This window comes from Monodelphis domestica, chromosome 4, assembly GCF_027887165.1.
Source record: "Monodelphis domestica isolate mMonDom1 chromosome 4, mMonDom1.pri, whole genome shotgun sequence".
Taxonomy (NCBI): domain Eukaryota; kingdom Metazoa; phylum Chordata; class Mammalia; order Didelphimorphia; family Didelphidae; genus Monodelphis; species Monodelphis domestica.
Genome location: NC_077230.1, coordinates 133,325,193 through 133,351,734, shown reverse-complemented (window position 1 = coordinate 133,351,734; position 26,542 = coordinate 133,325,193). Strand labels below are relative to the sequence as shown.

Below are 26,542 nucleotides of genomic sequence, written 5' to 3'. Positions count from 1 at the left end.
TGAAAATGAATTAAGGGGGAGGGGTGTTGTACATGTAGTTGAACCCAGATTTTTAAAGAATGTTAGAGTTCACTTTACCCCCCCCAAAAAAAGCAAATCAGTGTCTCCCTGTTTCCTTTCAGAAGCATTCAACTCTAGTGCAGTTTGAATTGGTTTTTTTTTCATAAATTAGGAAGAATTCATGCTCATATTGTTATGTAATATTTTGTTTGAAATTTAAGAAGTTAAGCATCCAGTTTATTATGGTAGTTGCAACATAAGATTACAAAACAAGTTAAAGATTTTCATTACTAGGAGGAGTTCCCTAGAATGATGAAATGACAGATTTAAACCAAAAAGCAACATAGGTTTAAGATATGTGACTACTTTGTTCATTTTTTTCCTTTCTTACTTTCTGTCTTTGTAACAACTCTTAAGTCAGAAAGGTGAGGGCTAGTCAAATGGGATTAATTGACTTGCCCAGGGTCGCACAGCTAGGAAGTGTCAGAGGCCAGATTTGAATCCAGGTCTTCCTGACGCCAGGCCTGGCACAACTTTGTTCTTTTTATGGATCGATGTACATGTATATACAAATGTGTGTGTGTGTGTGTGTGTGTGTGTGTGTATTTAAACAGTACATTTCCTCTCAACTAATAGTAAGAAGAGTTCTTTAGTTCAGACCAGACATTTAATGTGGATTTTTTTTTTTTTAATCTAGATTGGGTTTCCTATGTCTTGATAACTAGTTTATTAACTTCACCCATATTTTCAACATGGTCAGGTTAGGCAATACACAAGATGTACTAATGTAGAATAAGTCAGAGTTGATTCATTATTCAACCATCCAAAACTGAGATTGTACTTAGCTATCACTGTCTAGTATTGGGATCCTTGACCTTTGTTATGCCATGAATCCCTCAGACAGTCTGGTAGAAATAAGATCACATATAGTTTTGTATCCATGGATTACTTATATCCTATCTATACACTAATGCAAAGTCAATAGGTAAAAACCACTATTTCGTATTAATGTTACTTTTAATCCTTTATTTGCTATCATCATTTTTGTTGCAGACAATTTTATAGGCCAGGAATTATCTTTTTTGTGTCATAGAACTCTTTGGCAATCTTGCAAAAAAATCACTTCTCAGATTTAGGTTTCCAAGTCAATAAAATAAAATACAGGGGAGGAAATTATGTTAAAATGCAGTTATCAAAATATTTTATAAAACAAGTTCACAGATCCCAGGTTAAGGGCCTCTGCTTTTAGATACTATATTAAGTATAGTCACTAGCTAAACCTGATTTTTCAACTTATGAATAAAAAACAGTCTCTTCTCTTGGCCCTCATTATACCCAACTTCACTCTTACTTATTAATTTGTACCCTTTTCTTATACATTTCCCTGTGGTCCTACTTTTCCTTTTTAAGTTTCAACTATAGCTTCAGACTTTAGGGGGCAACTGGGTAGCTCATGGATTGAGGGCCAAACCTAGAGATCAGAGGTCCTAGATTCAAATATGGCCTCATATACTTCCCAGCTGTGTGACCCTGGACAAGTCACTTAACCTCCATTGTTTTAAAAGAAAAAAACTTAAACATTTTTTCAGTAAGAAAAAACAATTTTTAAAAAATATAGTCATCCTCTTATTGTCATCACTGAAATCTTGTTATAATTGATTTTTGGTAAAGTGAAAGTATAAGAGATAGAAAAACCTTGGGAAGCTGAGTAGCTCAGTGGATTGAGAGCCAGGCCTAGAGATGGGAGGTCCTAAGTTCAAATCTGGCCTCAGACACTTCCCAGCTGTGTGACCCTGGGCAAGTCACTTAACCCCCATTACCTAGCCCTCACCACTCTTCTGCCTTGGAACCAATACATAGTATTGATTCTAAGGTGAACAGTAAGGGTTTAAAAAAAAATTAGAAAAACCTAGAAGCTATCAAAAGATGACAGAATAAAACTATTCACCTAGTTGTATGCCAAAACTGAAATAGGATTTTTTTTTTTTTTTAGAATGACGATTTAGACTTATACAACTTGTTGACTTGCTAAACTTGTTTCATGCAGATCGAATTTTGGTTCGGGTTAAAGATTTGACAGTACAAAAAGCTGATGATGTAGTGTGGGTTCGTGCTAGAATTCATACAAGCAGAGCTAAAGGTAAGTGGTTTTTGTTTGTTTTTTAACTCTTACCCTTCTATCTTAGAATCAATACTGTATATTGCTTCCAAAGCAGAAGAGAGTAAGATTGAGGCAGTGGGGACTGTCCTGGTCTCAATTCGCTGAGCCACCTAGCTGCCCCTGATAAGTGTATTTTTAAATATTTATATGAATACCTTATTTGAATTTCCATTTTTCTCATATACAAATTCATGAACCTAATACTTATGGTATTTGATTTAAAATATTTGCCTGTGACTAATTCCATGAGACATTTTGCCTTTTTCTTAAGGATTATAATAACTTGAGGGCTAGACTTTAATCAGTCAAACATTTATTAATAGCCTTCTATATACCAAGTACTGTTTGAGGTGCTGAGGATACAAATACAAGGAATGAAACCATTCCAACTCTTAAGGAGCTTGGCATTCTAACTTTTAAGAAACTATTGGTACATATATTTAGTGCTTCACTAGCACCCTTTAGAAGTAAAATCATGAGACCTAATTTGGCCTACCTTTGTTATTCACACTTCTTGTTATCAAATAATGCCTTAATTTTTACAACATTTTATTGTCCACTGTGTCTCAAAAATATCCTGTCTACTTGGAGTAGCTCTAGTTATTGAAAAGCTTTTCCTTTATGAAGCCTAAATTTACTCTTGAAATTTTCACTCATTGCTTCTAGTTCTTGAACAGCTTAACTTGCATTTATTTCAGTTAATTTCTTTTTCTATCATTTAGTATAAAACTAATTTATCTTATAGGTAACTAAGTATTAGAAAGGCTAGTCTCAGTTGTTAATTAACTATTAGATAAGAGTTAGCTTAAGCATTCCTATTGTAAACCTTGTGTAAAGTAAACATTTTTACTCTCTCTTAATTCTGAATAAGATAACAGAAGCAATCATAGGATCAGTTATAAAAGTAGGACTGGTATTTGCTTTTCTAGGAATGTGTGTCACTAGTAAGGTCCTCAGATTTTATGACTTAGAGAGGTAACTTTATGTATCTTTAAATTTTTTCTTGTGAGTTGTCTGTTATAATACCAGTAAAGCCTTTTCCTAAATTACTGTCTGAAGATAGTGACAGGATCAATAAAATGCTTGGACATTGTAGTAAAATTGATTAACTATAACTAACATATTTGAGTATGTAGGTTTTGTTAATCAATGATTTGTATCAACTGGCAAAAACCTATAAAAACAACTAAACATCCACAAGATGTCTTTCATTAGAGACAGGGAATAGTGATGGGACCACTGAGTCTATTTACCCCAAAATAAAGTCAGTTTTCAGCTCAGAATTATGGCCCAGATATTTCTTTATTTCTTATGTTCTACAGTATGAGGCTAGGAAGACTGTATCAGCCTCTCTTAAAAGATATGAAACTGGAAGCTATAATGCCCTCTTTAGAGCTTCTTTACTTCAAATTAAACATTGACTGTTTCTTTTAGCCAGTCCTCTAATGGTATGGTTTCTGGTGGAGGTTCTCTGACCAACTTGTTAATTTCCTTCCTAAAATATGGTGAATGGAATGGAATACATTACTCTAGATGTGATCTGACCAAAGTAAAGTACAGAAGAAAAACCAGACCTCTTTGCTGTGAACATTGACTCTGTAACAAAGGATAACAATGTTGGTTTTTTGGCTACCATGTCACACTTAGAGACTGTGATCCACTGAATGGCTAATTCTTTTTCCACCAAATTATCTGGTTAGTCTTTGGCTAGCTAATTAAGTTGATGGGGTTTGGGAGGGGGGAGTTGGCAGGTGGTGTCAAGGGACTAAGTATAGAATTGAACTTTGATTTGACTTGACTAATCATTCAAATTTGTTGACATCTTTTGGTATCACCTGATACATTACCTTTAACTCTCAGCTTCACACAATCTATAAATTTGTCTTCCAATAGTCATTTGACAAAAATTGCCATTTCTACCTTCACATCTTTCCCATCAAACTCCCTCTCACCACTTAAACAGCTACGACCCCAATTCAGGTCCTCATTACTTCTTGCCTAGGTTACTGCAGCAGCCTTCTAATTTTTCTCCCTACCTTAAGTCTCTCACTATTCCGGTCCCTCTAATATATAGCTGCCAAAGTAATTTTCCTTAAACACAGATCTGACCATGTTACTTTACTATTCAACTAACTCTAAGCTTCCTATTGCCTCCAGCATAAACCCTTTAGAAAGCTCTTCCCAATCTGGCCTGGACATATCAGGCTCTTTGAGTTTTATTCCCTCTCCTACAGGCTGTGAATAGCCAATCTGACCTTCTTTGGATCTCACATAGACACTCCAATTCCTCTCTTTTACTTTTGCACTGACTATTGCTCATGCCTGGAATGTACTCCTTATGATGTCAGGATCAATTAGTTTTAATGAATCCATGCTGATTGTCTACTTTTTTATATAAATACCACATAATCCATTCTTTCAATGGTAATATTTTCTGTAATTTTGCCAAATTGAAATCAAGCTCAGTAGCCTAAAATTAAAATTTCACCCTCTTCCTTTTTGAAAAAAATCTAAACTACAGTTTTCCTTATCTTCATTTATCTAGTTAGCACTTTTGTTGAAGATCTCATTGCTTTTTGCCTGAACTAGTGTAATAAAGCCTCCAATTTTATCATCCTGCCTCAAGCCTCTATGTATTCTAATCCATTCTTCATATAACCACTAATTTGTTTTTCCTAAAATTCAGGTCTGATCATCACACACAGACATAGATATGTATGCACACTCATGTACCTTTCTTGCTGTATAAAACTTTGGCATTGAAATCTTCTCACAATTTGGCCCCTTCCTACTTTGCTTCCCCTCTCATTTTCTACAATCCAACTATACTGTCCTTTCCCATTGTTTAACATTCATAGCATTCTATCTTCTCTCCCTATCTTCTACTGTCTTTGTTCCCACACATTCCCCTCCTCATCCCTATCTTTTAGAATCTGTTCTAAAGGAATTTCCTTCAAGATTGAGCTTACATTTCATCTTCTACATGAAGTCCTTCCTAGCCACCCAGCTGTTAGCAGTCCTCCTGCCAAAATGACACATCCATTTTACGTATATCAGTATATACTTCAGTATATATTCAATGTCTGCAATGCTAGCACATAGTAAGCATTTAGCCATTCAATAATCATTTGTCAAATGCCTATACTGTATTAGGCATGATGCTAAGCACTAGAAATACAAATAAAAGGAGTGAAACAGTCCCTAGTTGCTTATGGTTTAATGAGGGAGACAAGAGATACATATAGAAATATATGTAGAATAAAGAAAAAGGCTCTCTTCTCTTTCTCCAGAAAAGGCACCAAAACCCATGCTTCTCTTTTCTTTTATATCTTCTCAGACACCTCCCACAAAGGAAGTGGGATGTCTGAGGAAGCTGAGGTAGAGAGTCCTGGGAGATGTAGTCTCCCACGGTTCAGAGCCACTTTTTTCCCTGAAGTTGCTGATTTTATTTATTTATTTTTAGGGGATTTTATTTAGTCAATTTAGAACATTATTCCTTGGTTACAAGAATCATATTCTTTACCTCCCCCCCTCTCCCCGCCCCTTCCCGTAGCTGACGCATAGTTCCACTGGGTTTTACACATGTCCTTGATCAGAACCTATTTCCATGTTGTTAATGTTTGCACTAGGATGATCATTTAGAGTCTACATCCCCAGTCATATCCCCCTTAACCTGAGAGCCATTTTATAAAGCACACTTGTTACCATCTTTTATGTGTAATTTAAAAAAATATTGAGTTCATCAGAAAATTTTTGACATATTCATTGATCTCTATAATAATGATAATAACAATAGACATATGCCAAGCACTGAGAGTATCAATATAAAAATGAAACAATCCTCCTTCAAGGAGGTACATTCTAATGTTGGAGATAACAAGTATATATATGTTTATTTATAAGTTAGTTAGGGAGACAGAATACTAGTAGTTGGAGAATCAGGAAATGTTTCATTTACAAAGTGGTGTGTGGACTACATTCAGAAGGAAGAACAAGATTCCATGAGGCAGAGGTGAGGTGAGAGCACAGTGGAGACAGATGGTACAAAGACCAGAGATGAATTGGTGCTATATCAGAGGGACAGAGCCTGCTGTCTTGACAGTAGAATGCAGGAGGGAAGAATATTGTATATTGAATTTGGAAATAGGTTATTACATGTGTAATGTAAGGCAGAGTCAAAGATAACTATATTTACCAATCAAGGAGACTGAAAAATGGATAATGCCTTTAACAGAAACTGGTAAATTTGGAAGAGGGTTTGGTGTAAGGGGAAAGATTATTGAATTCTGGTTTTGGATATGTTGAGTTTGTAATATCCCCTGGGGTATCTGATTTCTGGTATCTGTTAAATAGTAATGTGAGACTGGAGCTCAAGGAAGAAAATAGATCTGAATATATAGATAGGTATGTCTTCTACCAGAGACATCAGTTGGTCCAAAATTTATTAAGTGCCTCTTATGTACTGGGCATTTTGCTAGACTCTGAAGATACAAATACAAATGATATTAATTTCTACTATCATGAATCTTACTGATAATGAATTTCATGGGAGCTAATGATATCAATAAAAAGTGTATGCATAGAGCAGGGATTCTTAACTTGGGTTCAGTTATTATTTTTAAAATGTTTTTAATAACCATTTCAATATAAATGGTTTTCATTCTAGTACTACACATTTTATGAATTTAAAAACATTCTGAGAAGGCATCCAAAGGTTTTGCCAGATTGCCAAAGGAGGCCATGATGCACAAAAGGCGAAGAACCTCTGGTGTGGAGAGAAAAGAGGGCCAAAGATATAAACTTGAGAAGAGGAGCCATTAGATGAGGAGAAGAACCAGTAAAGAGTAGTGTCATGAAAACCCAAGGAGATAATGTTCAAGAGGAGGGTGGTCAGTAGTGCCAAGTATAGCAAAAAGATTGAGAAGTGTGAGGGCTAAGACCATCACATTTGGCTATTAAGTGATTGTTAGTAACTAGAGAAAGGGATTCCACATTGTGATGAGGCTGAAAAACTCATTGTGTAGGATTGAGAAGTGAGTGAGAGGAAGAGAATAATAAGGTCTACTAAAGGCTTTTTAATGATGAGGGAGACTTGGACATTTTTGAAGGGACTAAGTAGTAGATAAGGAGAGGTTGAAGAGGAAAGGAAGTGATTAAGATGGACAGTCTACTGGAGAAAATAAGGACTGGGTCAAGGAGAGGAAGATGGTGAGCTTACTGCTGACCTTTTCAGAAGGATGGGGAGGATGACCTGAAGGTTGGTATTCAACAGCTATCATGATCTGAAATAGATAAAAAGTTTTATCAAGTGAACTTCAAAGGAAAAGAGGTTCCTGAGTGGTGGCAGAAAATTTGCTCTTTGTAGCCCAGTTGAAATAATATACTTTCCTAATAGTTTGTAAGATTGTGACAGCTTTATAAAAGCATGTTACCAGTGTTTACTGCTACTTTTTGACCTTCTTTCAGTCTATTTCAATTTTTTTTGAGGACATCACCATCCTCTTTAGTCACCCTAACTTAAAATCTAAATTGGGATTAATTCTTCCTTTTATTCCTGAAGTAAATGATTAGTTGCCACATCCTGTTAATCTGCTTCCACAATTCCTCTTACACCTGCCTCTTCTTTACTCTTGCAGTTTGCTTTTTTTGGAATTTGGAGATTTTCTTAATAATACTTTCACATAGACATTTAATTTTTGTAAATCAGTTGCCATACATAATCCAGAGACCAAAGGACCTTAAAACTACTTTTGTCAGCAAACATTTGACTTGCTTATTAAGCAAAGAGGTAGTAGCTCAAGGCAGCACTATTGTAGAGTATAAATTTAATTGTAATCCTTATAAAAAAGAATGAGGAGTAATTGTGAACAATATATCCTCATAAAGAAAACAGTGATGATAGGAAAACTAATTTAAGGAAAGCTTGGTAAATTTTATTGCCAACTTTTTTTTACCATCAAAAACAAGAGTCATTACATTTGAACTCAGTATCACATTTCCAAATATGTTAATAAAGGAGGTAGAATTGGCACTAAGGAGAGAAAGATGGAAAATGTAGCCAGGTTAGACTAGGCATTCTATACAATCCTTGGGGCATTGAGGAACTGGTTCCTGAGATCTCTCAGGGAGTAATAACAAAGATGTAGAAAAAACTTGGACTTTATATTGAAAAAGTATAGCTAAAATAGTTTCAACAACTACTAGTCTACATTCCTACTTTTTCATATATACAAAATCTTTATGAGATTCTTCTGCAAATATCTGGGGCATATTCCATATGGAAGTAGGAATTAGGCAGGCTTTCAGAAGCAGTATTCAACAATAGACCGACCATATCTTTAGTAACATGTAACTGACTTTAGTAACATGTAGAAAATACAAAAATCCTTTGTGTTTATTGAATGTAAAAAATAATTTGGTTCAGTAAAGCAAAGGCTCTCCACCAGGTGTCTCACATCATCATCAGTAACATTTATCAAAAATATTATCTGATTTTATCCTAACAAAAACCCTGGAAGGTAGGTTTTTGTATTATCCCCTTTTGATATGTGAGAAATTTGAGCCAAGCCAAGGGCAAATGACTTACCCAGAGTCACACAGCTAATAAGCCTAAGCCAAATTTGAACTCAACCTTTCTGATTCTAGGTCCAATACTCTATCCATTGTGACCATGTTAAAAAAAACAATTCAATATTCTTTAAAAGATACTAACAATAAAAATAACCTTATTCAAGAACTCTTGCTTGTAAACATCAATTAAGTTATATGTTCACTAGAAGTATCCATCTCTGTAAAGGGAGCAGTCCAACATAGTAGTCAACTTGAAGAATAATTTACTGTGTCAGGTCAAGTCCTCCAGATACTTTTGGTTATAAGGGCCAAAATGTTGGTTGCATCAAGTTCCAGAAAATTACAGCACCTTTTACAAGAGACCCATAACTACACAAAAGTGTTTGACCTGCCCATTGTTGTAAAGAATTAGCTTGCAGAATATATACAAATATATATATAATACAGAAAAGACCCACTGGATGAAGAATGTCCATTGCCTAAGTCTCAAAATGTAACCTATGAAGGTTTCTCCAATGATGTGTTTGTCTGAAACAAACATAGACAATAATTTAGGATCAAAATCAAAGAGGAAGAGAACAGACGGAATTAACTGCAGGAAATTGAAAATCTTTAATGGCCTCAAGCTTCTCCTTTGTTGTACTATACTGGTGTTTATGAATAGCTGTCCAGAATATACCACAGCAGTCTGAAGAATTGAAAATAACTGACACAGAGGACAAAAGGGCATATAATTATGAGCAGCCTGCATTATTTAACCATTTGAGGAACTTTGAAGAAAATCAGAGAAGTGTATAATAGGAAAAGACATCGGAATGGTCACAACCTGGGACAATAGGTCAATGGCCCAAGAACTTCACTGATGTCTTGGAGGCATTAAGAAAAGTCAGGGAATTGATATGTTGCCCAGGATAGGTGATCTGTGTTACTGAAATAAATTACAATCAACAAGCCTACATGCCTACTATGTGCCAGGTACTGGAAATACAAATAAATGAAAAAACTAATCCCTATTCATGTAGCTTGCACAAATATATCTGGGTACATTAATTGATTTCCACAGAAGAAACAAAAATAGTTAATACTACAGAAAGCAATTAGGCCCCTTATGTCCAGATTAATTTTCACAGAAGTGAAGGGAGTTAATGAGTTGCCTGAAGAGGAGAGAGACAGAGAAGGATATATATAAGGATTACAAGAATTCAACTAGGACCTCTAGAAGAGGCAGGATACCTAGTATCTTTATCTTGGCTATGCCATTTTTAGACCCTGTGGGAGAAGGAAAGACAGTGTTCTAAGTGAGAGGTACCATTCTGCCCTTGCCTCTGAGGAAGTAACATTTTTTTGATGGAACACCTAAAGCAGAGTTGTTCTTCAAGGCAGAAAATGGCTAAAAGTCTCTATAGAGGGGAAGAACTTCATTTGATTGTGTTTTAGTTTTCTGCTGTTGCCACTTAGCTATGAATTTGGAAGTTTCCTAGGAAATGAGTTCCCAGTATATTCCAAAAGAGACAGAAGAGTAGGCTCTAGAGCAGAACCAAAAGTTTAGGCCTAGGAAACCAAAAATTTTTCTGGGCTACCACAGTTGTCTTCAAGTTGAAAAATAGCATTTGTCCCCCTCCCCAGTCTACCTCCAGTAATGGGCCTAAAAGAGTTATAGGAGTTGAAACATATGTGGTAGTTTCTAGACCGAAATATTCTTAATGCATTGCTTATTAACTGTCTTAAAAATAGTTACTTTAAAAGAAATTATACAAATTCTGTTGTATATCGTGTCTCTCAATGGACACCAGCATTTTATGGTTTGAGGATGTTTTAAAACTTCTAAAGATTCTTGGGATTTCTTAAAATTGCAACGTTTCTCTATTTGTAGTTTCCTTTCTCTTATGTGCCTAATGAAAATTGCTCAAATTTTCCATTTCACATTTAAGACTTTCATTTATTTGGGTTAATACAGCATGTCTTATATTTTTCTGTTATTGAAACTACATTCATTTTGAATTAATATTTAATTGAGCATCCTATACCCTATATTGTACATGTATGTACACAATGTTGTTGTGTAGGAATGACTTATGTTTTCTGTTTGCATTGCTCATTACCTAATCTTAGATTCATTCATTGACAGCATGAATGCCACACAATTCTGGGATAGAGAGTGGAAAATAAAAATTATTACATAAATTATTTCATTGGGCAAGGATTAAAATTAACTCTCCCCAGATTGTGAAGATTAAAATTATAACCCCTGCCTATTTTTTAGATTTAATCACCAAAAGTGTAAACACCCTACTTAAAAGTTGAGTATGGAGATCTGCCCATTTTTAGATTTAATCACCAAAAGTGTAAACATCCCACTTAATCATTAAGAGGGAGATCTGTGACACAGGTGTGCAATAGTGGGTGACGAGTCAGAATTAAACTAACTGGCCCTGGGCAGTCTTAAAGCAAAGCTTCAACTGTGATTGGTAGATGTAAAATTAGGGGAAGACACAGGAAGTGACACAAAAGAAGCATCTTTAAAAGGAGCTGTCACTTCCTATGAGAGACAGTTCTTCATTCTTTGGAAGTGGAGACTGGAGATAGTAATTCAATCTTTGGAAGCTGGACCTGAGACCCTGTTTCCTGGTGAGGCTGTTCTAAAATCTCTTCCTTTGAACTGACACGTGTTAAGTAAAAAACTGACTCTTAACTGCTGGATTTTCTGAAAAAACTAACCTCAGGAGAGATTTCTAGAGAGAGACTTCCCCAGGTCCTCGGCTTTGCTGAGGCCTATGGACTAACTCTCCCTGCCCGGGTTGAACCAGGGGCTGGGAGTAAATTACTTGGTGCTTAGGCTAGATATCTTGCCTTATCCTCTCTCTGTCTTTCTTATTTCACTCTTTCTACATTTTGTGAATAAATTGTAAATAAATCTCTTTGGAATAAATTAAATTCCTGGCAACCACACTCTTAAATAACCCAGTCCAACCCTTTTAAAATAACCCCTTTTCCCCTTACATTTTATTTGGCAGACCACAACGGTTGCGACGAAATACCCTCAATCTTTCTACTTTTCTTAACTTTTCGTATGTGTGTATGTATGAGAGACTCTCCCTAAGTCAGCTTTTAATAGCTTATTTTGGGTATACACAAATCAGCTGTGGGGGTAAGTTCAATTTTTTTTCCTTTTTCCCCTTAAAAATAAATATTAGCATAGCTTTTTTGTTTTTGTTTTAATTTTAGCAGCTGGACCCTGAGACCTCACCTGGGAAAACTGTTCCCAACCCCACCCCACCCCCTTGCAAAATAACCCAATTTGCAGACCTGAGGTTTTTCACTTGGGGAGGATTTCTATCTTTCAGCTACTCTACTGGCAGTAAATGGGCTGTTTCTTAATTAGATGTGAGGGAAAAAACCTGGGGAAAAGCTTTCACTCCCTCTCAAGATAGAAAGTAATCCTGCTCTGCCCAAACAGAATTTCATCTCTCAGCCTAAAATCTCCGAGAAAACAAAACTAAACAAAATAAAACTGCAGTTGATTTTTACTAGAGAGTGGTTATTAAGCTAGGCAGTTTGTTCAAGGCAGCTGGCAGTGCAGTGGATAAAGCAATTGGCCTGCAGCTGGAAAATATGGCTTCATCTACTTAATAGCTAAATGACTGACCCTTAGCAAGGTCACTCTGAGTGTATCAGTTTACTCATCTGTAAAATGGAGATAATTAAAAAACCTACCTCCCTGCATTGTTTTGAGGATTTAATAAGATAATATTTATGTCATATTTGTGCAGCATTTTAACAAAGTTACACAAAAGGTACCAACTTGTATTAGGAATAGTAGTTCCTTATTCTAATGAAATCACAGGTCCAATCCTGAGACTATCTCCTTCCTAAACTGTGTCAATAGCCTTCCAGTGGTTTTTCCATAAAGCATTAAACTCCTATGCAGTCATACCATATTATTATTAAACACAACTTTTATTTTATGCTTACCATTGCCCAAGTTCTCAACTTGCTATTCAGGGTGGTGCAATTTGCCCCCTGGTAACTATTCTTTAGGCAAATGATTTAGGGCTCTTTATGCTGAAATCTAGAGCACAATATCATTCAAGTAAGGAAGGCCATGTCAGGGAAAATGACATACAGAAATGTGTTACTTTAAAATTGTGTTGGTAGCTCTTCCTGTTTGTTACCTAAGTGATCTTTTGAATTTGCTTAGTTGTGCTAAACTTGTAGTTCTGTGATTTCTTTTGATATACGTATCTGCAGTGTGTTGATACTTTCCACAGATTGGCTTATCTCTGCTATTAGATTTGACCTTACAGAAGTACATTTTTTCCTAGTCTTTTGTACACAGAGCAAATAAATCTATTCTAAGACCTGAATCTTAACTTAAAAGATAGAGAAATGAGAACATTCTATTGGAAAGTGATATATAGATAAAGGTATTATATATAGTTAATTTGTTTAGGATGTTCTTTAGGGTTCAAAAAAGTGGGTGGGGAGAAAAAATGTAAAAACAGGATCACTGCATTCATCCAGTGGTATCTGTGAGTTCCTTGGTTCTCCGAACCTAAAACTGACAGTTAATTAACATTTCTCAAGTATTCATTCTGATGCTATTGCTATCTAAAATAAATGCAAAACAGAGAAAATTTTTTCACAATTACCTCTATTGTGAAGAGAAAGAAAACATAGGGCTTTAAAGTATTCAGCATTTTCAAAATAAAATCTAACCCTTTTTAGAAGCTCTATGACCTATCTGAGCTTCAGGTGTACAAAATAGAAAGTATCAGATGGCCCTCACTACTTCAAAAAGGCTGTTGCAGGAATCAAATAAAGTAGCAAATGTGAATAGTATACGAACTAAAACATTTTTCTGTCTAAAGTTTTTATTACTAGAAATCAAATGAGGTAATGTAAATGAAAATTACTTGTGTTATAAAGTGCTATATGAAAATAAGCTACTGGCATTATTTTCCGTTGGATTAAACCTCATCAATGTGGGGATCTCCCAGTGAGGAAGCTCCCTCTTCCAAAATTGATCAATTGCTGTTCTGCATCTTAGGCAACAAAAGCAGAAAAAAATAAATAGCATCATATATGTCAACCAACCTGATTATACAAAAGAAGTCCTGGATTATCTTCAAAAATTAAAATGCCCAACCCAAAACCAATTAAAGAGCTTGTTTTTTGTTTTATCTTTATTTTATTTCAATAAGTAATTTACACATAAGTTTTCCAAATGTATATAATTCATGTTGTCTTCCTTCTTCCTTCCCTTCTTCTCCCCCAGAATTGACAAGCAATTCGATCTGGGTTATACATGTGTTATCACACAAAACATTTCTGTATTAGTCATTTCTGTAAGTGTATAACCTTATAAAACTAAACCCCCAAATCATATACCCAAATAAACAAGTGATAAATCATATGTTTTCATCTGCATTTCTACTCCAGCAGTTCTTTCTCTACATGTGGTTTGCTTTCTTTTTCATAAGTCCCTCAGAATTGTCCTGGATCATAGTATTGCTATTAGTAGCAAAGTCTATCACATTTGATCATCCCAAAATATTTCAGTTACTATGTATAATGTTCTCCTGATTCTATTTATCAAATAAAGATCTTAATGACAATCTAGATATTAGACCAGAGATACAAGAAGGGTGAAACCTTAGGAAGACTATAAAATTAATCATTATCAAATTGGCTATGGTCTTCACACATAATCTTGTATCTCCTGCCTTTGCATAGTCCCCTCTCCTTGTTTCCACCTTTTACAATACCTAGTTCCTTTCAAAATTCAACCCCAACTGCATCTTCCTTCCTGGAGCTTTTTCCAATGACAACTGCAAGTGCCTTCTCCCACCTCCACCTGAATTTATCCTGTATTCATTTTTATGTACATATTTTATATATTTTATGTGGATGTGTATCTCTAATAAATGTAATACCTTAAGGTCAAAAAGTGATTCATTTGTGTCTTTGTTTGAAATAGCCGTATACCACAGTATTATAGATTTGGAACTGAAGAGGCTGGAGCATCTATTTATTCACACCCCTTCAGTTGTTTTTTTTGTTTGTTTGTTTGTTTGTTTGTTTGCTTTATTGTTGTCAGCTGGCATGCCCATAGAAGTTAAGGGACCTGCCTAAGGATGCATAGGTGACTCCAAATTCAGCATTTACTCCTTTGTACCATCTTGCTTTATATTAGTGTCCTCCACAGTACTTGGCACATGTTAGATACCTTGATGGACTTAATGAGGCTGTATTTTTCTGTTGCTCTTTTCAATATGTGTAAATTATTGTTTTCTCTTTCGATATTAGGACAATTTTATTAAAATTCTGCTTTATGCTTTTTTCTAGAGGAAATTTATAATACAAGTAACAGTATATATATTTGTTCTGTTGGTTGTATTCAGGAAAACAGTAAGTTTATTACATTTTAGCTTGCCACTTCTTTCTATACTTAATACTTTCCAAACTGCAGGCTTGTACTTTTTGGCTCAGAGCCATAGTCTAAAACTAAAAGGATCAAATAATCTAGGTTGTCACTTTACAGATGAAGAGATTAAGAATCAAAGAGGTCATGTAGCTTGCCTAAAGCTGGTTAGTGACAGAGCAGGACTAATAATTCCCAAGTCTGTGTATCTGCCTATTTCTCTCTATACTCCCCACCCCCATGTCTGACACACACAGGTTAGAGATGTACATTCAAAGACTACATAAGTAGAACTGTGTGTTGTAAAACTGAATCCCATATAATTATAATGACAAACTTTGACCCAAAGAAGAGGATCCTTTATGGAGTGTGGGAAGGTGTTGGGAGCCAGGAGATTATAGGTACAAGATATCATACTTACTGTCAAACTGTTGTTAAGTTGGTTTTATTGAATATTTTTTTCTCTTTAAATCTTTGTTACAAGAAATGACTTGTTGAATAGAGAAGGTGGGAAGGATATATTCAGAAATGAAACTGATATAATAATAAGATATTAATAATGGCTTTTAAAAATTTGAAGACATACTAGATGTTGTTCCTCCCCACTCCAGATAATAGAATTGTTCTTTCTTCTCACTGGTACTTTTTTTCCCTTAATATCAGAGTATCTGTTATTCTCAGTAGTCTCAGTACTACTCCAGCTGCTACCACTTCTAATCTCTGTCACTCTCTTCTCTCTGCTTTTCTTTTTTATCTCTTCTGTCTCGTGTTACTTCTCCCATGCATCTCAGCTTTCTAGAGAAACTTCTGGCCTTTTATAGATGTTGACAGCCATCCAGATGGTCCTGTCCCTCTGGTCAGCAACATGACAAGGAACCACACAATGGGAATAACCCTCAGCTCTTGGAAATTTTCTTTTTAACTTGTTGCTCAGTCTTATTTTGTTGCCAGAACCTTGGGATTTGGGGGTGCAATTTTAGTTCACTGAAAATTAAAAATTCTAAAAGTCTAGTCTCTTAAGTTAATAGCAATTTATTCTTTGATTATGGCATTTATTCATTTTTCGGCACCAGTCATTAGAGTAAGTGCACCTTCTTCCATGTGTTGCCCTTTTTTAAAAATCTGGCATGGGTTCAAGGCAGCTCTTCAGGATAGACATTGATATTTTTATGTATCTGGAGTTTCTACTATGATGATAAACTACCATCTTGAAGCCATGCCACTAAGTGTTTTCCCATTGTATAATTAGTGTATAGATTCATAAAATTGTGGCTTTGGGGTGATGAAATGGTGCAGATATTCCAATTAACAAGGTATGGTCAACAATTTAAAGAGATTGTGTTTAAAATTAACAGCCTTGGGGTTTTTTAGCCTTTTATATTTAACTGGATATTACTATCCTTTTATCAGACTCAACAAACCATTTGATGTGCTAACTATAATTAACTAAGCATTTATTTAGAACCTATTATGTACCAAATAATGAGGATATAGAGATAAAAATGAAATAATCCACTCTCCCAAGGAGCTTACATTCCATTGGAGGAGAAAACATGCATATATTTGTGTAAAACATTCAAAGTTAAAACAAGGTAGTTTTGGAACAGAGAGGATTAACAGCTGGAGAAGATCAGAAAAGGCTTCACATGGAAGATAGTGCTTGATAATAATGCCTCTACTCTTTTTTATTAAGGAATATTCTTAGATTTTCTTTTTTAAAGCTCTGTGTGTAATAATGAGAACAGGAGGTATAAATTTTTATTTAGATTTAAATACCATATGAGGAAACTAATTTCCCAAAATTTGATTCAGAGGCTCTTTTAGTCAGCTTTGGAAGAGTACAGAAGATAGCACCTGATCACCATATCATTGATTAAGAATAGATTGAGAAGGTTAAATCACATTCTAGAGCTCATATAATTGGTAAATGGCAGAATTAAACCTAGGACCCTGAATTCAGAGATCTTGTGTTCAAATCCTAATTCTGACTCTACCCATGTAATCTTGGACAAGTCTACTTCCCTGATCTTGGTTCCCTCACATATAACATAAGAGGTTCAAATAGAAGACATTTTTAAAATATCTCTCAGCTCTAAATCTATGCTCCTATGATTTCTAATTCTAATTCCATTGTTATTTTTTAAGGGAATGACTTTTTCTTTTTTAAACCCTTACCTTCCATCTTGGAGTCAAGTATTGGCTCCAAAGCAGATGAGTGGTAAGGGCTAGGCAATGGGGGTCAAGTGACTTTCCCAGGCTCACACAGCTGGGAAATGTCTGAGGCCAAATTTGAACCTAAGACCTCCTGTCTCTAGGCCTGGTTCTTAATCCACTGAGCCACCCAGCTGCCCCCAGGAATGATTTTTTTAAAGAGGAAAAAAAAGGCTTGTAGAAAAAAACAATTCAGGATTGGATTCTAGTTATAACTCTTATAATTTTGAACAAGTCATTTTAACTTTTCAGTCTCACTTTTCTTGCCTGTAAAATGAAGTAGTGGAGTTCTTAGTGATGGGTTGCACTTTGGTATGTTTGAAAGAGGTATGGAGTTAGAGGACCTGCATTCAAATTGTACTTCTGGAGCACATTATTGTGTAACCCTTAACTGCCCTGTTTTGTTTTCCAGTCTGGAGAATGAATAGATTGGACTAAATAGCTTTTGAGGATCCTTTGAGCTTCAGATCTGTGATCCTATGGTCCTGTGAGTGTGTAGGTCCCTTTTACCTCTAAAATTGTATGGTTCTGAATTGATGAATAGAAAAGAAGCAAGAGTTGAGAAGTGTGAAAAGAAAACTGAATGAAGAGGAAAATCTTTTAAAGAAAAAAGTTTAGATGGCTACCTAGAAAGTTTGTGACAGAAAATAAAAGTAACTGCTACAAAATGAGAAAGAATTTTGTAAAGGAAAAGTGAAGGAAACAGAAGATGAATTGCTCTATTTACTTGTTTTCCTTTAAAAAATAGTTTTCTATGAACTATGATTTGTTTTAGTAGAGTATTATATTCCTATTTACTATTAGTGTCAGAAATGACTTGAGGTTAACTTAAATTTATAATGCAAGAGGGAAAAAGCACTTTTCCTAAATGATTGTATGTTTTTTTTTGAAGATTATATATTCTGATCTGAGTTCTAGAACTTGTGTAATGTTTTAAATTACTTAGTAATGATAGATAACTGGATGAGAGACTGTGGGGGTGATTTGATGGGGGAAAAGAGGTTTCTTTATGCATTTAAGAAACTGACTGGATGCACATATATATTCATACATATTACATTTATTAAGTTTTAGCCTTACTTTCAAGTGAAGAAATATTTTCTCTTTGTAAAAAAACAAAGTAGTTTGATCCTAATGTACCTACATTGTTTGTATTTCTTTATTCAGGGAAGCAGTGTTTCTTAGTACTACGTCAACAGCAGTTTAATGTCCAGGCTCTTGTGGCTGTGGGAGACCATGCAAGCAAGCAGATGGTAAAATTTGCTGCCAAGTAAGTAAGCAATTATATCCTGTTGTCAGAGTAAACAATGGTGGGAACCAAGACTCCCAGGGGTTGGGACCATTTTCACACATTAACATCAATGCATCATTTGTTTTAAAATGTAGTTATTTAAATTGTCAGTTCACTATTGCTGAATACATTAAACTTACAAAAGATAAACTAGAGCATAGACTTGAAATTCATTTGGAAGTGCTGAAGTAGCAGTCTTTCCAGAGACAGCCCACATTGACTTTCAGACTGAGTAACAAAAAGCTTGGCAGCTCCAGCATCAAGACCACTTCATTCTCTTCCATTTGGATATGTCTCTTTTTTTTTTAAGCATGACCTTTTTATAGTTGAGCAACAGGTTTTTCAAACTTAATAAATAACAAGCAGTATTATCTTGAAAGGAAGGAATATTGTAAGCAGATTCCTGATTTAGAAGAAAGGAAGAAAACTATGGGTGTGGATGTGCATGGCCACACAAACACTTTTTTTTTTAAGTGGAGAAATATTTTTCTCTTTTGTTTATGCATGTATACATATATTAAACTTGGGAAATCTAACCTATAGTTTATTTAGAAGCATATTTATTTGCTTTGTTGTTCAAATGGAACCGTAAGAAAGAAAAGATTTTTTGTGTGTGATTTTGAACCATAGTCACATTGTTTTATATGTGCATGTCTTCATGGTAATTTAGGGAAATTGTGTATAGGGGTGGGTGGGCCTTTTTTAACTTTTCTCTCTCCCAAGCAGCATGCTTTTCTTTTTATGTGAAAGCGTCCTTTTAAATCTATAGCCATTTTATGGCATGAGGTTGGAGTCAATACAGCAAACATTTATTAAGCACCTGCTCTATATATAAGCTATTCCTTCTGTCAGAGACCTTTTAATTAGATTGGATACTCCACTCCCTAAAAATTTTTTTTTAACTTTTAACAGACTAGTGGACTATACCTTGAATCCTGGAGAGTAGTTTGTACATTGATAGCACATCTTTAAAAAGGAGAGTGACTATTAAAACAATATATAAAAACATTTATGCATATATGCATGTACACTAGAATGGAGGAGTAGATAAAAACTGGTCAGGAGTCAAGAAGTCAGGAAGATACTAGATTCAAATCTAGTCTCTGACATATAAGAGATCTATCTGGCCCTTAATCTCTCAGCTGAGACAAATTTAGGCCACTATCTAAGATTATAAATTGCAAAAGTGCTGATCTACTTAGGAGAAGTTTCTTCATCAGGAGCTTTATACACTGAGACAAACACAGATCCACATTAAAAAGGCAAAAAATGCATGCCTGTATAAACACAAGTATGTACATATTGTATTGAGTGCATATATGTACATACACACACACACATATATATATTTAACTTCAGTACCTAGAAAAATACTGGGGAAAGTAATCTGTGAATTAATTTACCTATAATTGAAATGTAACAAGATGTAACTTGGCCCTCTTACCTTATGAATAAGTTGTGTTGGTTTTTTTTTTAATGTTTAAAGAAAATACAAATAGTTTTCTTTTGATTTCTATTTTTAAATTATTTTTGAATACCAAGTTCTCTGCCTCCAGCTCCTGTCCCCACCCGTTGAGAAGGCAAGCAATATGATATCAATTATACATGTGAAATCATATAAACTATTATAGTTTTATTAGTACCTTCCCACAGAAAATATTTTGGTTCAAAAATGCATTTAAGAATCTTAACATTACTTTGAAGGACATTTTGCTATTACTGAGATATAAAGTAGTTATGTCATGTAATATTTTATAAGCTAATTAAAATATGTATGTTCAAATATACATTAATTTGATGAAATTATCATTAACTCTAGAAAGGTACTTGATTAAGCAACTATAAAACTTGTGCTAGGTATTTTCCAAAAATAACTAGAGTCTGACCCATTTGGAAAAGTATGTACCCTGACAGTTTATGAAATGTTCAGTTCGGGATGTGCGGAAATGTAGAAATCATTTTGTTATTAAAAACTCTTACTACAAATTATCCTAAATTGTAGCATGATAAATTTAGCTTAGATATAGGGGAAATTTTCCTGAGAATAATATGTATTAAAACATGGGCGTGACTTACTAAGCTGTGCAATTGCTTCTCTTGGGGTCTTTCAGAATTAAATAGGCTTTTATCTCTCTAGTATGGTTTTTTATTGTTGTTGGTTTTTAACTCTTACTTTAAGTATCAGTTCTAACATGGCAAGCAATTGGGGTTTTGGGGTCACATAGCAAGTCAATGTCTGAGGTCAGATTTGAATCTGGGGCCTCCAGTTTCCAGGTCTGACACTTTAGCCACTCATCCACCTCCATTGCCCCCTCTGATATGATTTTAAGTATGGTGCTGCCTTACGGCCAAGAGACGAATTAGCTAATTCTGCATTTCTTTGTTCTAAAATTTAAACCTCAGCAAATTGTTAGCTTAACTATACATGTGCAGTTTAATTTTTATGTTTAAGGCTAAGCTGAAAATAGCTTTTTAATAATTTTGAATTTGTTTTACACAGTAAAATATTGGGAGGTGTTTTTAGAATTCCAAATTAAATCAATATACTTTTGGATAGTTGGTGGATTTATTGCAAAGGTGAGGATAAAGAAAAATGTAATGATACAGAAGAAAGAAATAAGAGGCTGAAGATTTAATAAATTATACAAAAGCCTCACACTTGTATCATAAACATTTTTTTTAAAGAAATTGTAATTGGTAGGTTCTAGACATGACATGCACCAAATAACATCATAAGAAAAGGAATTACTACATTTTTAAAAAATTTTTTTATTTGGTCATTTCCAAACATTATTCATTGGAAACAAAGATCATTTTCTTTTCTTCCCTCCCCCCTCCCCACCACCTCTCCCATAGCCCACGCGCAATTCCACTGGGTATCACATGTGTTCTTGATTCAAACCCATTTCCATGTTGTTGGTATTTGCATTAGAGTGTTCATTTAGAGTCTCTCCTCAGTCATATCCCCTCCACCCCTGTAGTCAAGCAGTTGCTTTTCCTCGGTGTTTCTACTCCCACGGTTTGTCCTCTGCTTATGGATAGTGTTTTTTCTCCTAGATCCGTGCAGATTGTTCAGGGACATTGCATTGCCACTAATGGAGAAGTCCATTACCTTCGATTGTACCACAATGTATCAGTCTCTGTGTACAATGTTTTCCTGGTTCTGCTCCTTTCGCTCTGTATCACTTCCTGGAGGTAGTTCCAGTCTCCATGGAATTCCTCCACTTTATTATTCCTTTTAGCACAATAGTATTCCATCACCAACATATACTACAATTTGGAATTACTACATTTTAAATAACAGGAAAATACTTATGGACCTATGAGTGCTCCCTGAGTTCTCTGTTTATGTTCAGACCATTAGCTCATCAAGATTTATAATAAACTACTCATCATCAGAATAATCGGTATATACAATCAAATGTAATGGAGAGGAGGGAAAGAGCATGAATCTTGTAACCATGGGAAAATATTCTAAATTAAATAAATTTTTCCAAATTAAAAAAAATGTACAGGGGAGGGAAAAGAATTTACGAAACACATGCTAAAGAGTGCACCCAATATGTCAATAAAAAATGCCATTTAAAAAAAAAAGAATAGTTGGTATAACAAAGAAGCAGCAAAAATTAGTAATGGTGAAAAGTGATATACAATTTGGATTTAATCTTAAATGCTTTAAATAAGCTATTGAAAAATTAAAAATGTGACATGTACAACACAAATAATATCAACACTAACAATTTTATGAAGTTTACTGAACCCAAAATAGCCCCAAAAGCACATATAATCAATAAACATTTGATTTAATGGCTAAGAGGAGAAAGGTAGCTGCCAAAAGCAATATTGGGTTAGAATTTGAACCCTTGTTTTTTTTCTTTTTCTTTTTTTAAAAACAAATTTTTTTTATTTATGTATGTGTATAATACAGATATATGTAACAATATAATTATGCAACATGAAAATAGTATAAGACATATGGTTTGCTATAAATAGGTAATAATTATAATAAATATGCTTATCCAAGGAAAAATATTCTCACATTAGCTATATTCAAAAATCTATGCCTTATTCTTTTTTCCCCTCCTACCTCTTCCCCCCCCCAGAAGGTAGGTAATATTATATAGCTTATACATATATTCTCATATAACATATATTTCCCTATGAGATGTAACACTAGAAAAAAAATTCATGGGAGAAATAAAGAAGTCACTCACAGTTGATCAGCATACATTGTTGTTGTTGCTATGTACAACATTCTTCTGGTTCTGCTCACTTCACTTTGCATCACTTCATATGATACTTTTCCAAGTATTTCTGTGCTGCTCTCGTCATTTCTTCTGGCACAATAGTATTCCATTACAAGCATATACCACAGCTTATTTAGGTATTCCCTAGGTGATGGGCATCCTTTCAGTTTCTAGTTCTTTGTCACAATAAAAAGAGCTGCTATAAATATTTCAGAACATATAGTTTCGTTTTCTTTAATCACCTTAGGGAATAAACCTATAAGCAGTAATAACTGGGTCAAAAGGTATGCACAGCTTTATAACTCATTGTGTTTAATTTCAGATTGCTCTCCAAAATAGATCAGTTCACAGTTTCACCGACAATGTATTACTATCCCTATGTAACATCTTAAGAAAGGAATATGGCATATGATAATAAGCAGTGCCATCTTAGAAAATAGAGGAAAGCAGTGGAGAATGAAACTAGCCAAATAATGTTCGGCAAAAGTGCTTGTAAGAAATTAAAATTTGTGGTTGGACTAAATATATGAGAATTTTAAGGAAATACTGTGGTTGCTGATTTAAAAATATAGCCCAAGTCAAATTGATTTTCAATAGTTTTATTTAAAAAGAGGTGGAAAAGTGAAAGTAGAGGAATGTAAAAGAGGGTAGAGAAAATGTCTACACTATCACCCTAAAGTTGCTCTAATCCCAGCTCCAGTCCCAGGCAAGGCTCGTTAACCCCTCAGCTGGAGGACTTAGTGGTGAATTAAACAAGGGTTCAACCCACGCAACCTCCTCCAAGAAGGGGGAGGCCTCTCCAGAACTAATCTCTCCAAAAGCCAGGAAAGGAGGGTCTGCTTTTCACTCACCCAAGCCAAAGCTCCAAAGGGAGAAGATCTAGGAGCAGTCTTACCAGAAGCAGTCCAAGATCCAGAGTCCCAGGTGCAAGTCATAGTTCCAAGCCACAGTCCCAGTCCAAGATCCTCCAATCCGAAATTTCAAGAAGTCCCTTCCTCCACTTTATGGGGACCAATTGCTGTCTTTAAATTTGCTTAGCACTGCCCAGGGGTGGTTAGAGATTTCTGAGTTGTCACCCACTTTAGTGTTACATAGGAGTGTCTACGCTTTGATTGATTAAATTTAAAAATAGGCAAGGGGAGAGTCAGTCCCATCTTCACATGCTAGTCATTCAATAAGCATTTATGAAGAACCTTCTGTGAGCCAGGCACTTAAGCACTGGGTATACAAATACATGTGGTGAAAAATAATGGCTATTCATAATTATTCTGATGAAAGATAATAAGCATGTACAAAAATATGTGTGGAATTAAATATAAAATAATTAAAGGTAGTTTAGGAGGGAGTGTACTTAGCAAAGACATCCCAGGATGAAAAAACAGACAACTACAAACAAAAGGAAAATGGAAAATATTTGCAAAAAACTGTTACAATGAAACTTTTTTCTCCATCAAGGATAGTGGCCTCACAGTATGCCATACCCTAACATTATAGTTTCTGAAGTTATTTAAAAGGAACTAGAAATGACACTTTAAAAAAAAATCAAGAACAGCAAAGATGGGGGAAATAGCCAAATTGGATCAGAGAGAGAAGGGAGATTTCTATTAGAGGTGATTCAGTAATGAAGTAATTGAAGGACCAGTTTATAAGATATAAGAAGGGGAAGATATTAATTAAAGCTTGAGGACATATAATCCCATACTTTAACGGTACCCAAAAGGAGTCACCAAGAAAACAACAATTATCAACTCATATGACTACTCTTCCATATAAAGTTTTTTTCAAGGTCATCTTATATATGAATTGATGGCATCCTCAATGAGCATGATTACCATCATAGTACAGTGAAAAGGCATGTGATGAGTATGAAAAAAGTAAAAAAAAAATTATCAAGCAATTGTATCAAAGAAAGAAAAAAGGTCACTTCGCAAGAACAAAGAAAGACAAGTGGAAAGTCAGAGTATTCTACCTTCACCATAATCAAAGGAAACCTATCATATTAGTTGGACCCCCTGCAGCAAACTTTTGGTAGGACATGGACAAGAATTGCACAAGATGAATACCAATGATGTGGGCTGAGGTCTGCATCTTTAGATAGAATCTTTGATGCAAGATCATAGATCCATTTGAATATGTGAAAGAAAGGGGGGTTTCATAATAGAGATGCTATAAAGGTACAAAGATTTGAACTGGTTACATAGAGCTCTGTAGTTTTGTGTGATAAGTTTAATATAGTGTTTGAAATAGTTATTTAGTTCTTGAGCTCTTTTAAGGAAGAAACAGGTTAATTTTTATCATCACTGCCCAACACAGCATCTGGCCTATAGTAGGCACTTAATAAACTTCTGCTGATTAATTCTCTGTGGCTATGATCAGGCTGAGTTATTAATTATAAATGTGTTCATGGATTTTTGATATTTTAAAAGGATATTCACTTGACATATGCTTTCTGCAATTTTAAAGATTGTGATAAGTAAACAGTGAGAAGCCTTTATCTGGCAGTTAACAACTCTTTTATATAACTTCAAATTACATTTCTTTTCTAGGCAAGACAGCTGATAAATGTTTGTCATTGGTCAAAAGGACCACAGGCAGGTGGAACACTACAAATCCTTAGGCCTCTTGGAAAAATAACTCCAGGTCCATATCTTCATGGCAGTAGGTTAGAGCAAAGCATTTTTTCACAGAGGAAAGCAGGGCCAAACTTGTCTGTCCCCTGACTCCTTTACTGATGTTAGTGAAATAATAGAGTTCTCTGAGGAGCTCTGCTTTTATACCAGTATTAGAGTAGATTATGCAGGGAAACGAATGTGCAAAAAAGATACAAAGAAATTATTGAACTGATTCAGAATTGGCTTTTATTCCCAGGTTTGTCATTTCCTTCTTGAGTGACCTAAAGTAGTCATTTAGCTTCCTAAAGCCTTGTTTTCGGGGGCAACTGGGTAGCTCAGTGGATTGAGAGCCAGGCCTAGAGATGGGAGGTCCTAGGTTCAAATCTGGCCTCAGCCACTTCCTAGCCGTGTGACCCTGGGCAAGTCACTTGACCCCCATTGCCTAGCCCTTACCACTCTTCTGCCTTGGAGCCAATACACAGTATTGACTCCAAGACAGAAGGTAAGGGTTTAAAAAAAAAAAAAGCTTTGTTTTCTTCTGTAAAATCGGAGGTTTGACTTGCTCATTTCTAAAATCACTCCAGCTTTAAAGCTCTGATTCTACAAAAATCTAATTTACAAGAATTAACTGCATATACCTGAACAGTTTTATCTTGAACTTAAAACACTTCACCAACCACCAGCCCTACTTTGAGTTCAGGCCTTATAGCCAGCATCCAGGGAATCGACCCAGGTAGAGATATGACCTAGTAACTGTTTCTGCAGGTGTTGCGGCCTGTGCCCCCTCACCAGAAACAGCTGCTGAAGACCTAGAAAAGAAAGTTCTTGCCACTGAAGTCCTTAGTACTATCAAATGATTCAGCATCAAAGATGGATATGGTCTTTTCAATGAAAATAACAAAGATACATTACCATGTGCTTTGCCCCTGTACCCCAGGGACCATGAAATCTTTCTATATGACTTAACTGAAACTTCTAGGTGTTCTTCCCCTGTTAGAATATGAACTCCTTGACAATAGGATCTGTGTT

The 26,542-nt window shown here is 35.1% G+C and overlaps 1 protein-coding gene across 2 annotated transcripts in view; it reads left to right on the top strand.

Moving 5' to 3' along the window:
- DARS1 (aspartyl-tRNA synthetase 1) overlaps positions 1-26,542 on the top strand; it is an 81,711-nt gene that overhangs the window by 5,372 nt on the left and 49,797 nt on the right. For both annotated transcript variants that reach the window (XM_007494108.3, XM_016433612.2), the window contains 2 exons: positions 2,048-2,140; positions 18,531-18,633. In XM_007494108.3, the coding sequence (XP_007494170.1) occupies positions 2,048-2,140; positions 18,531-18,633 (196 nt within the window). The remainder of the gene's footprint in view (positions 1-2,047; positions 2,141-18,530; positions 18,634-26,542) is intronic.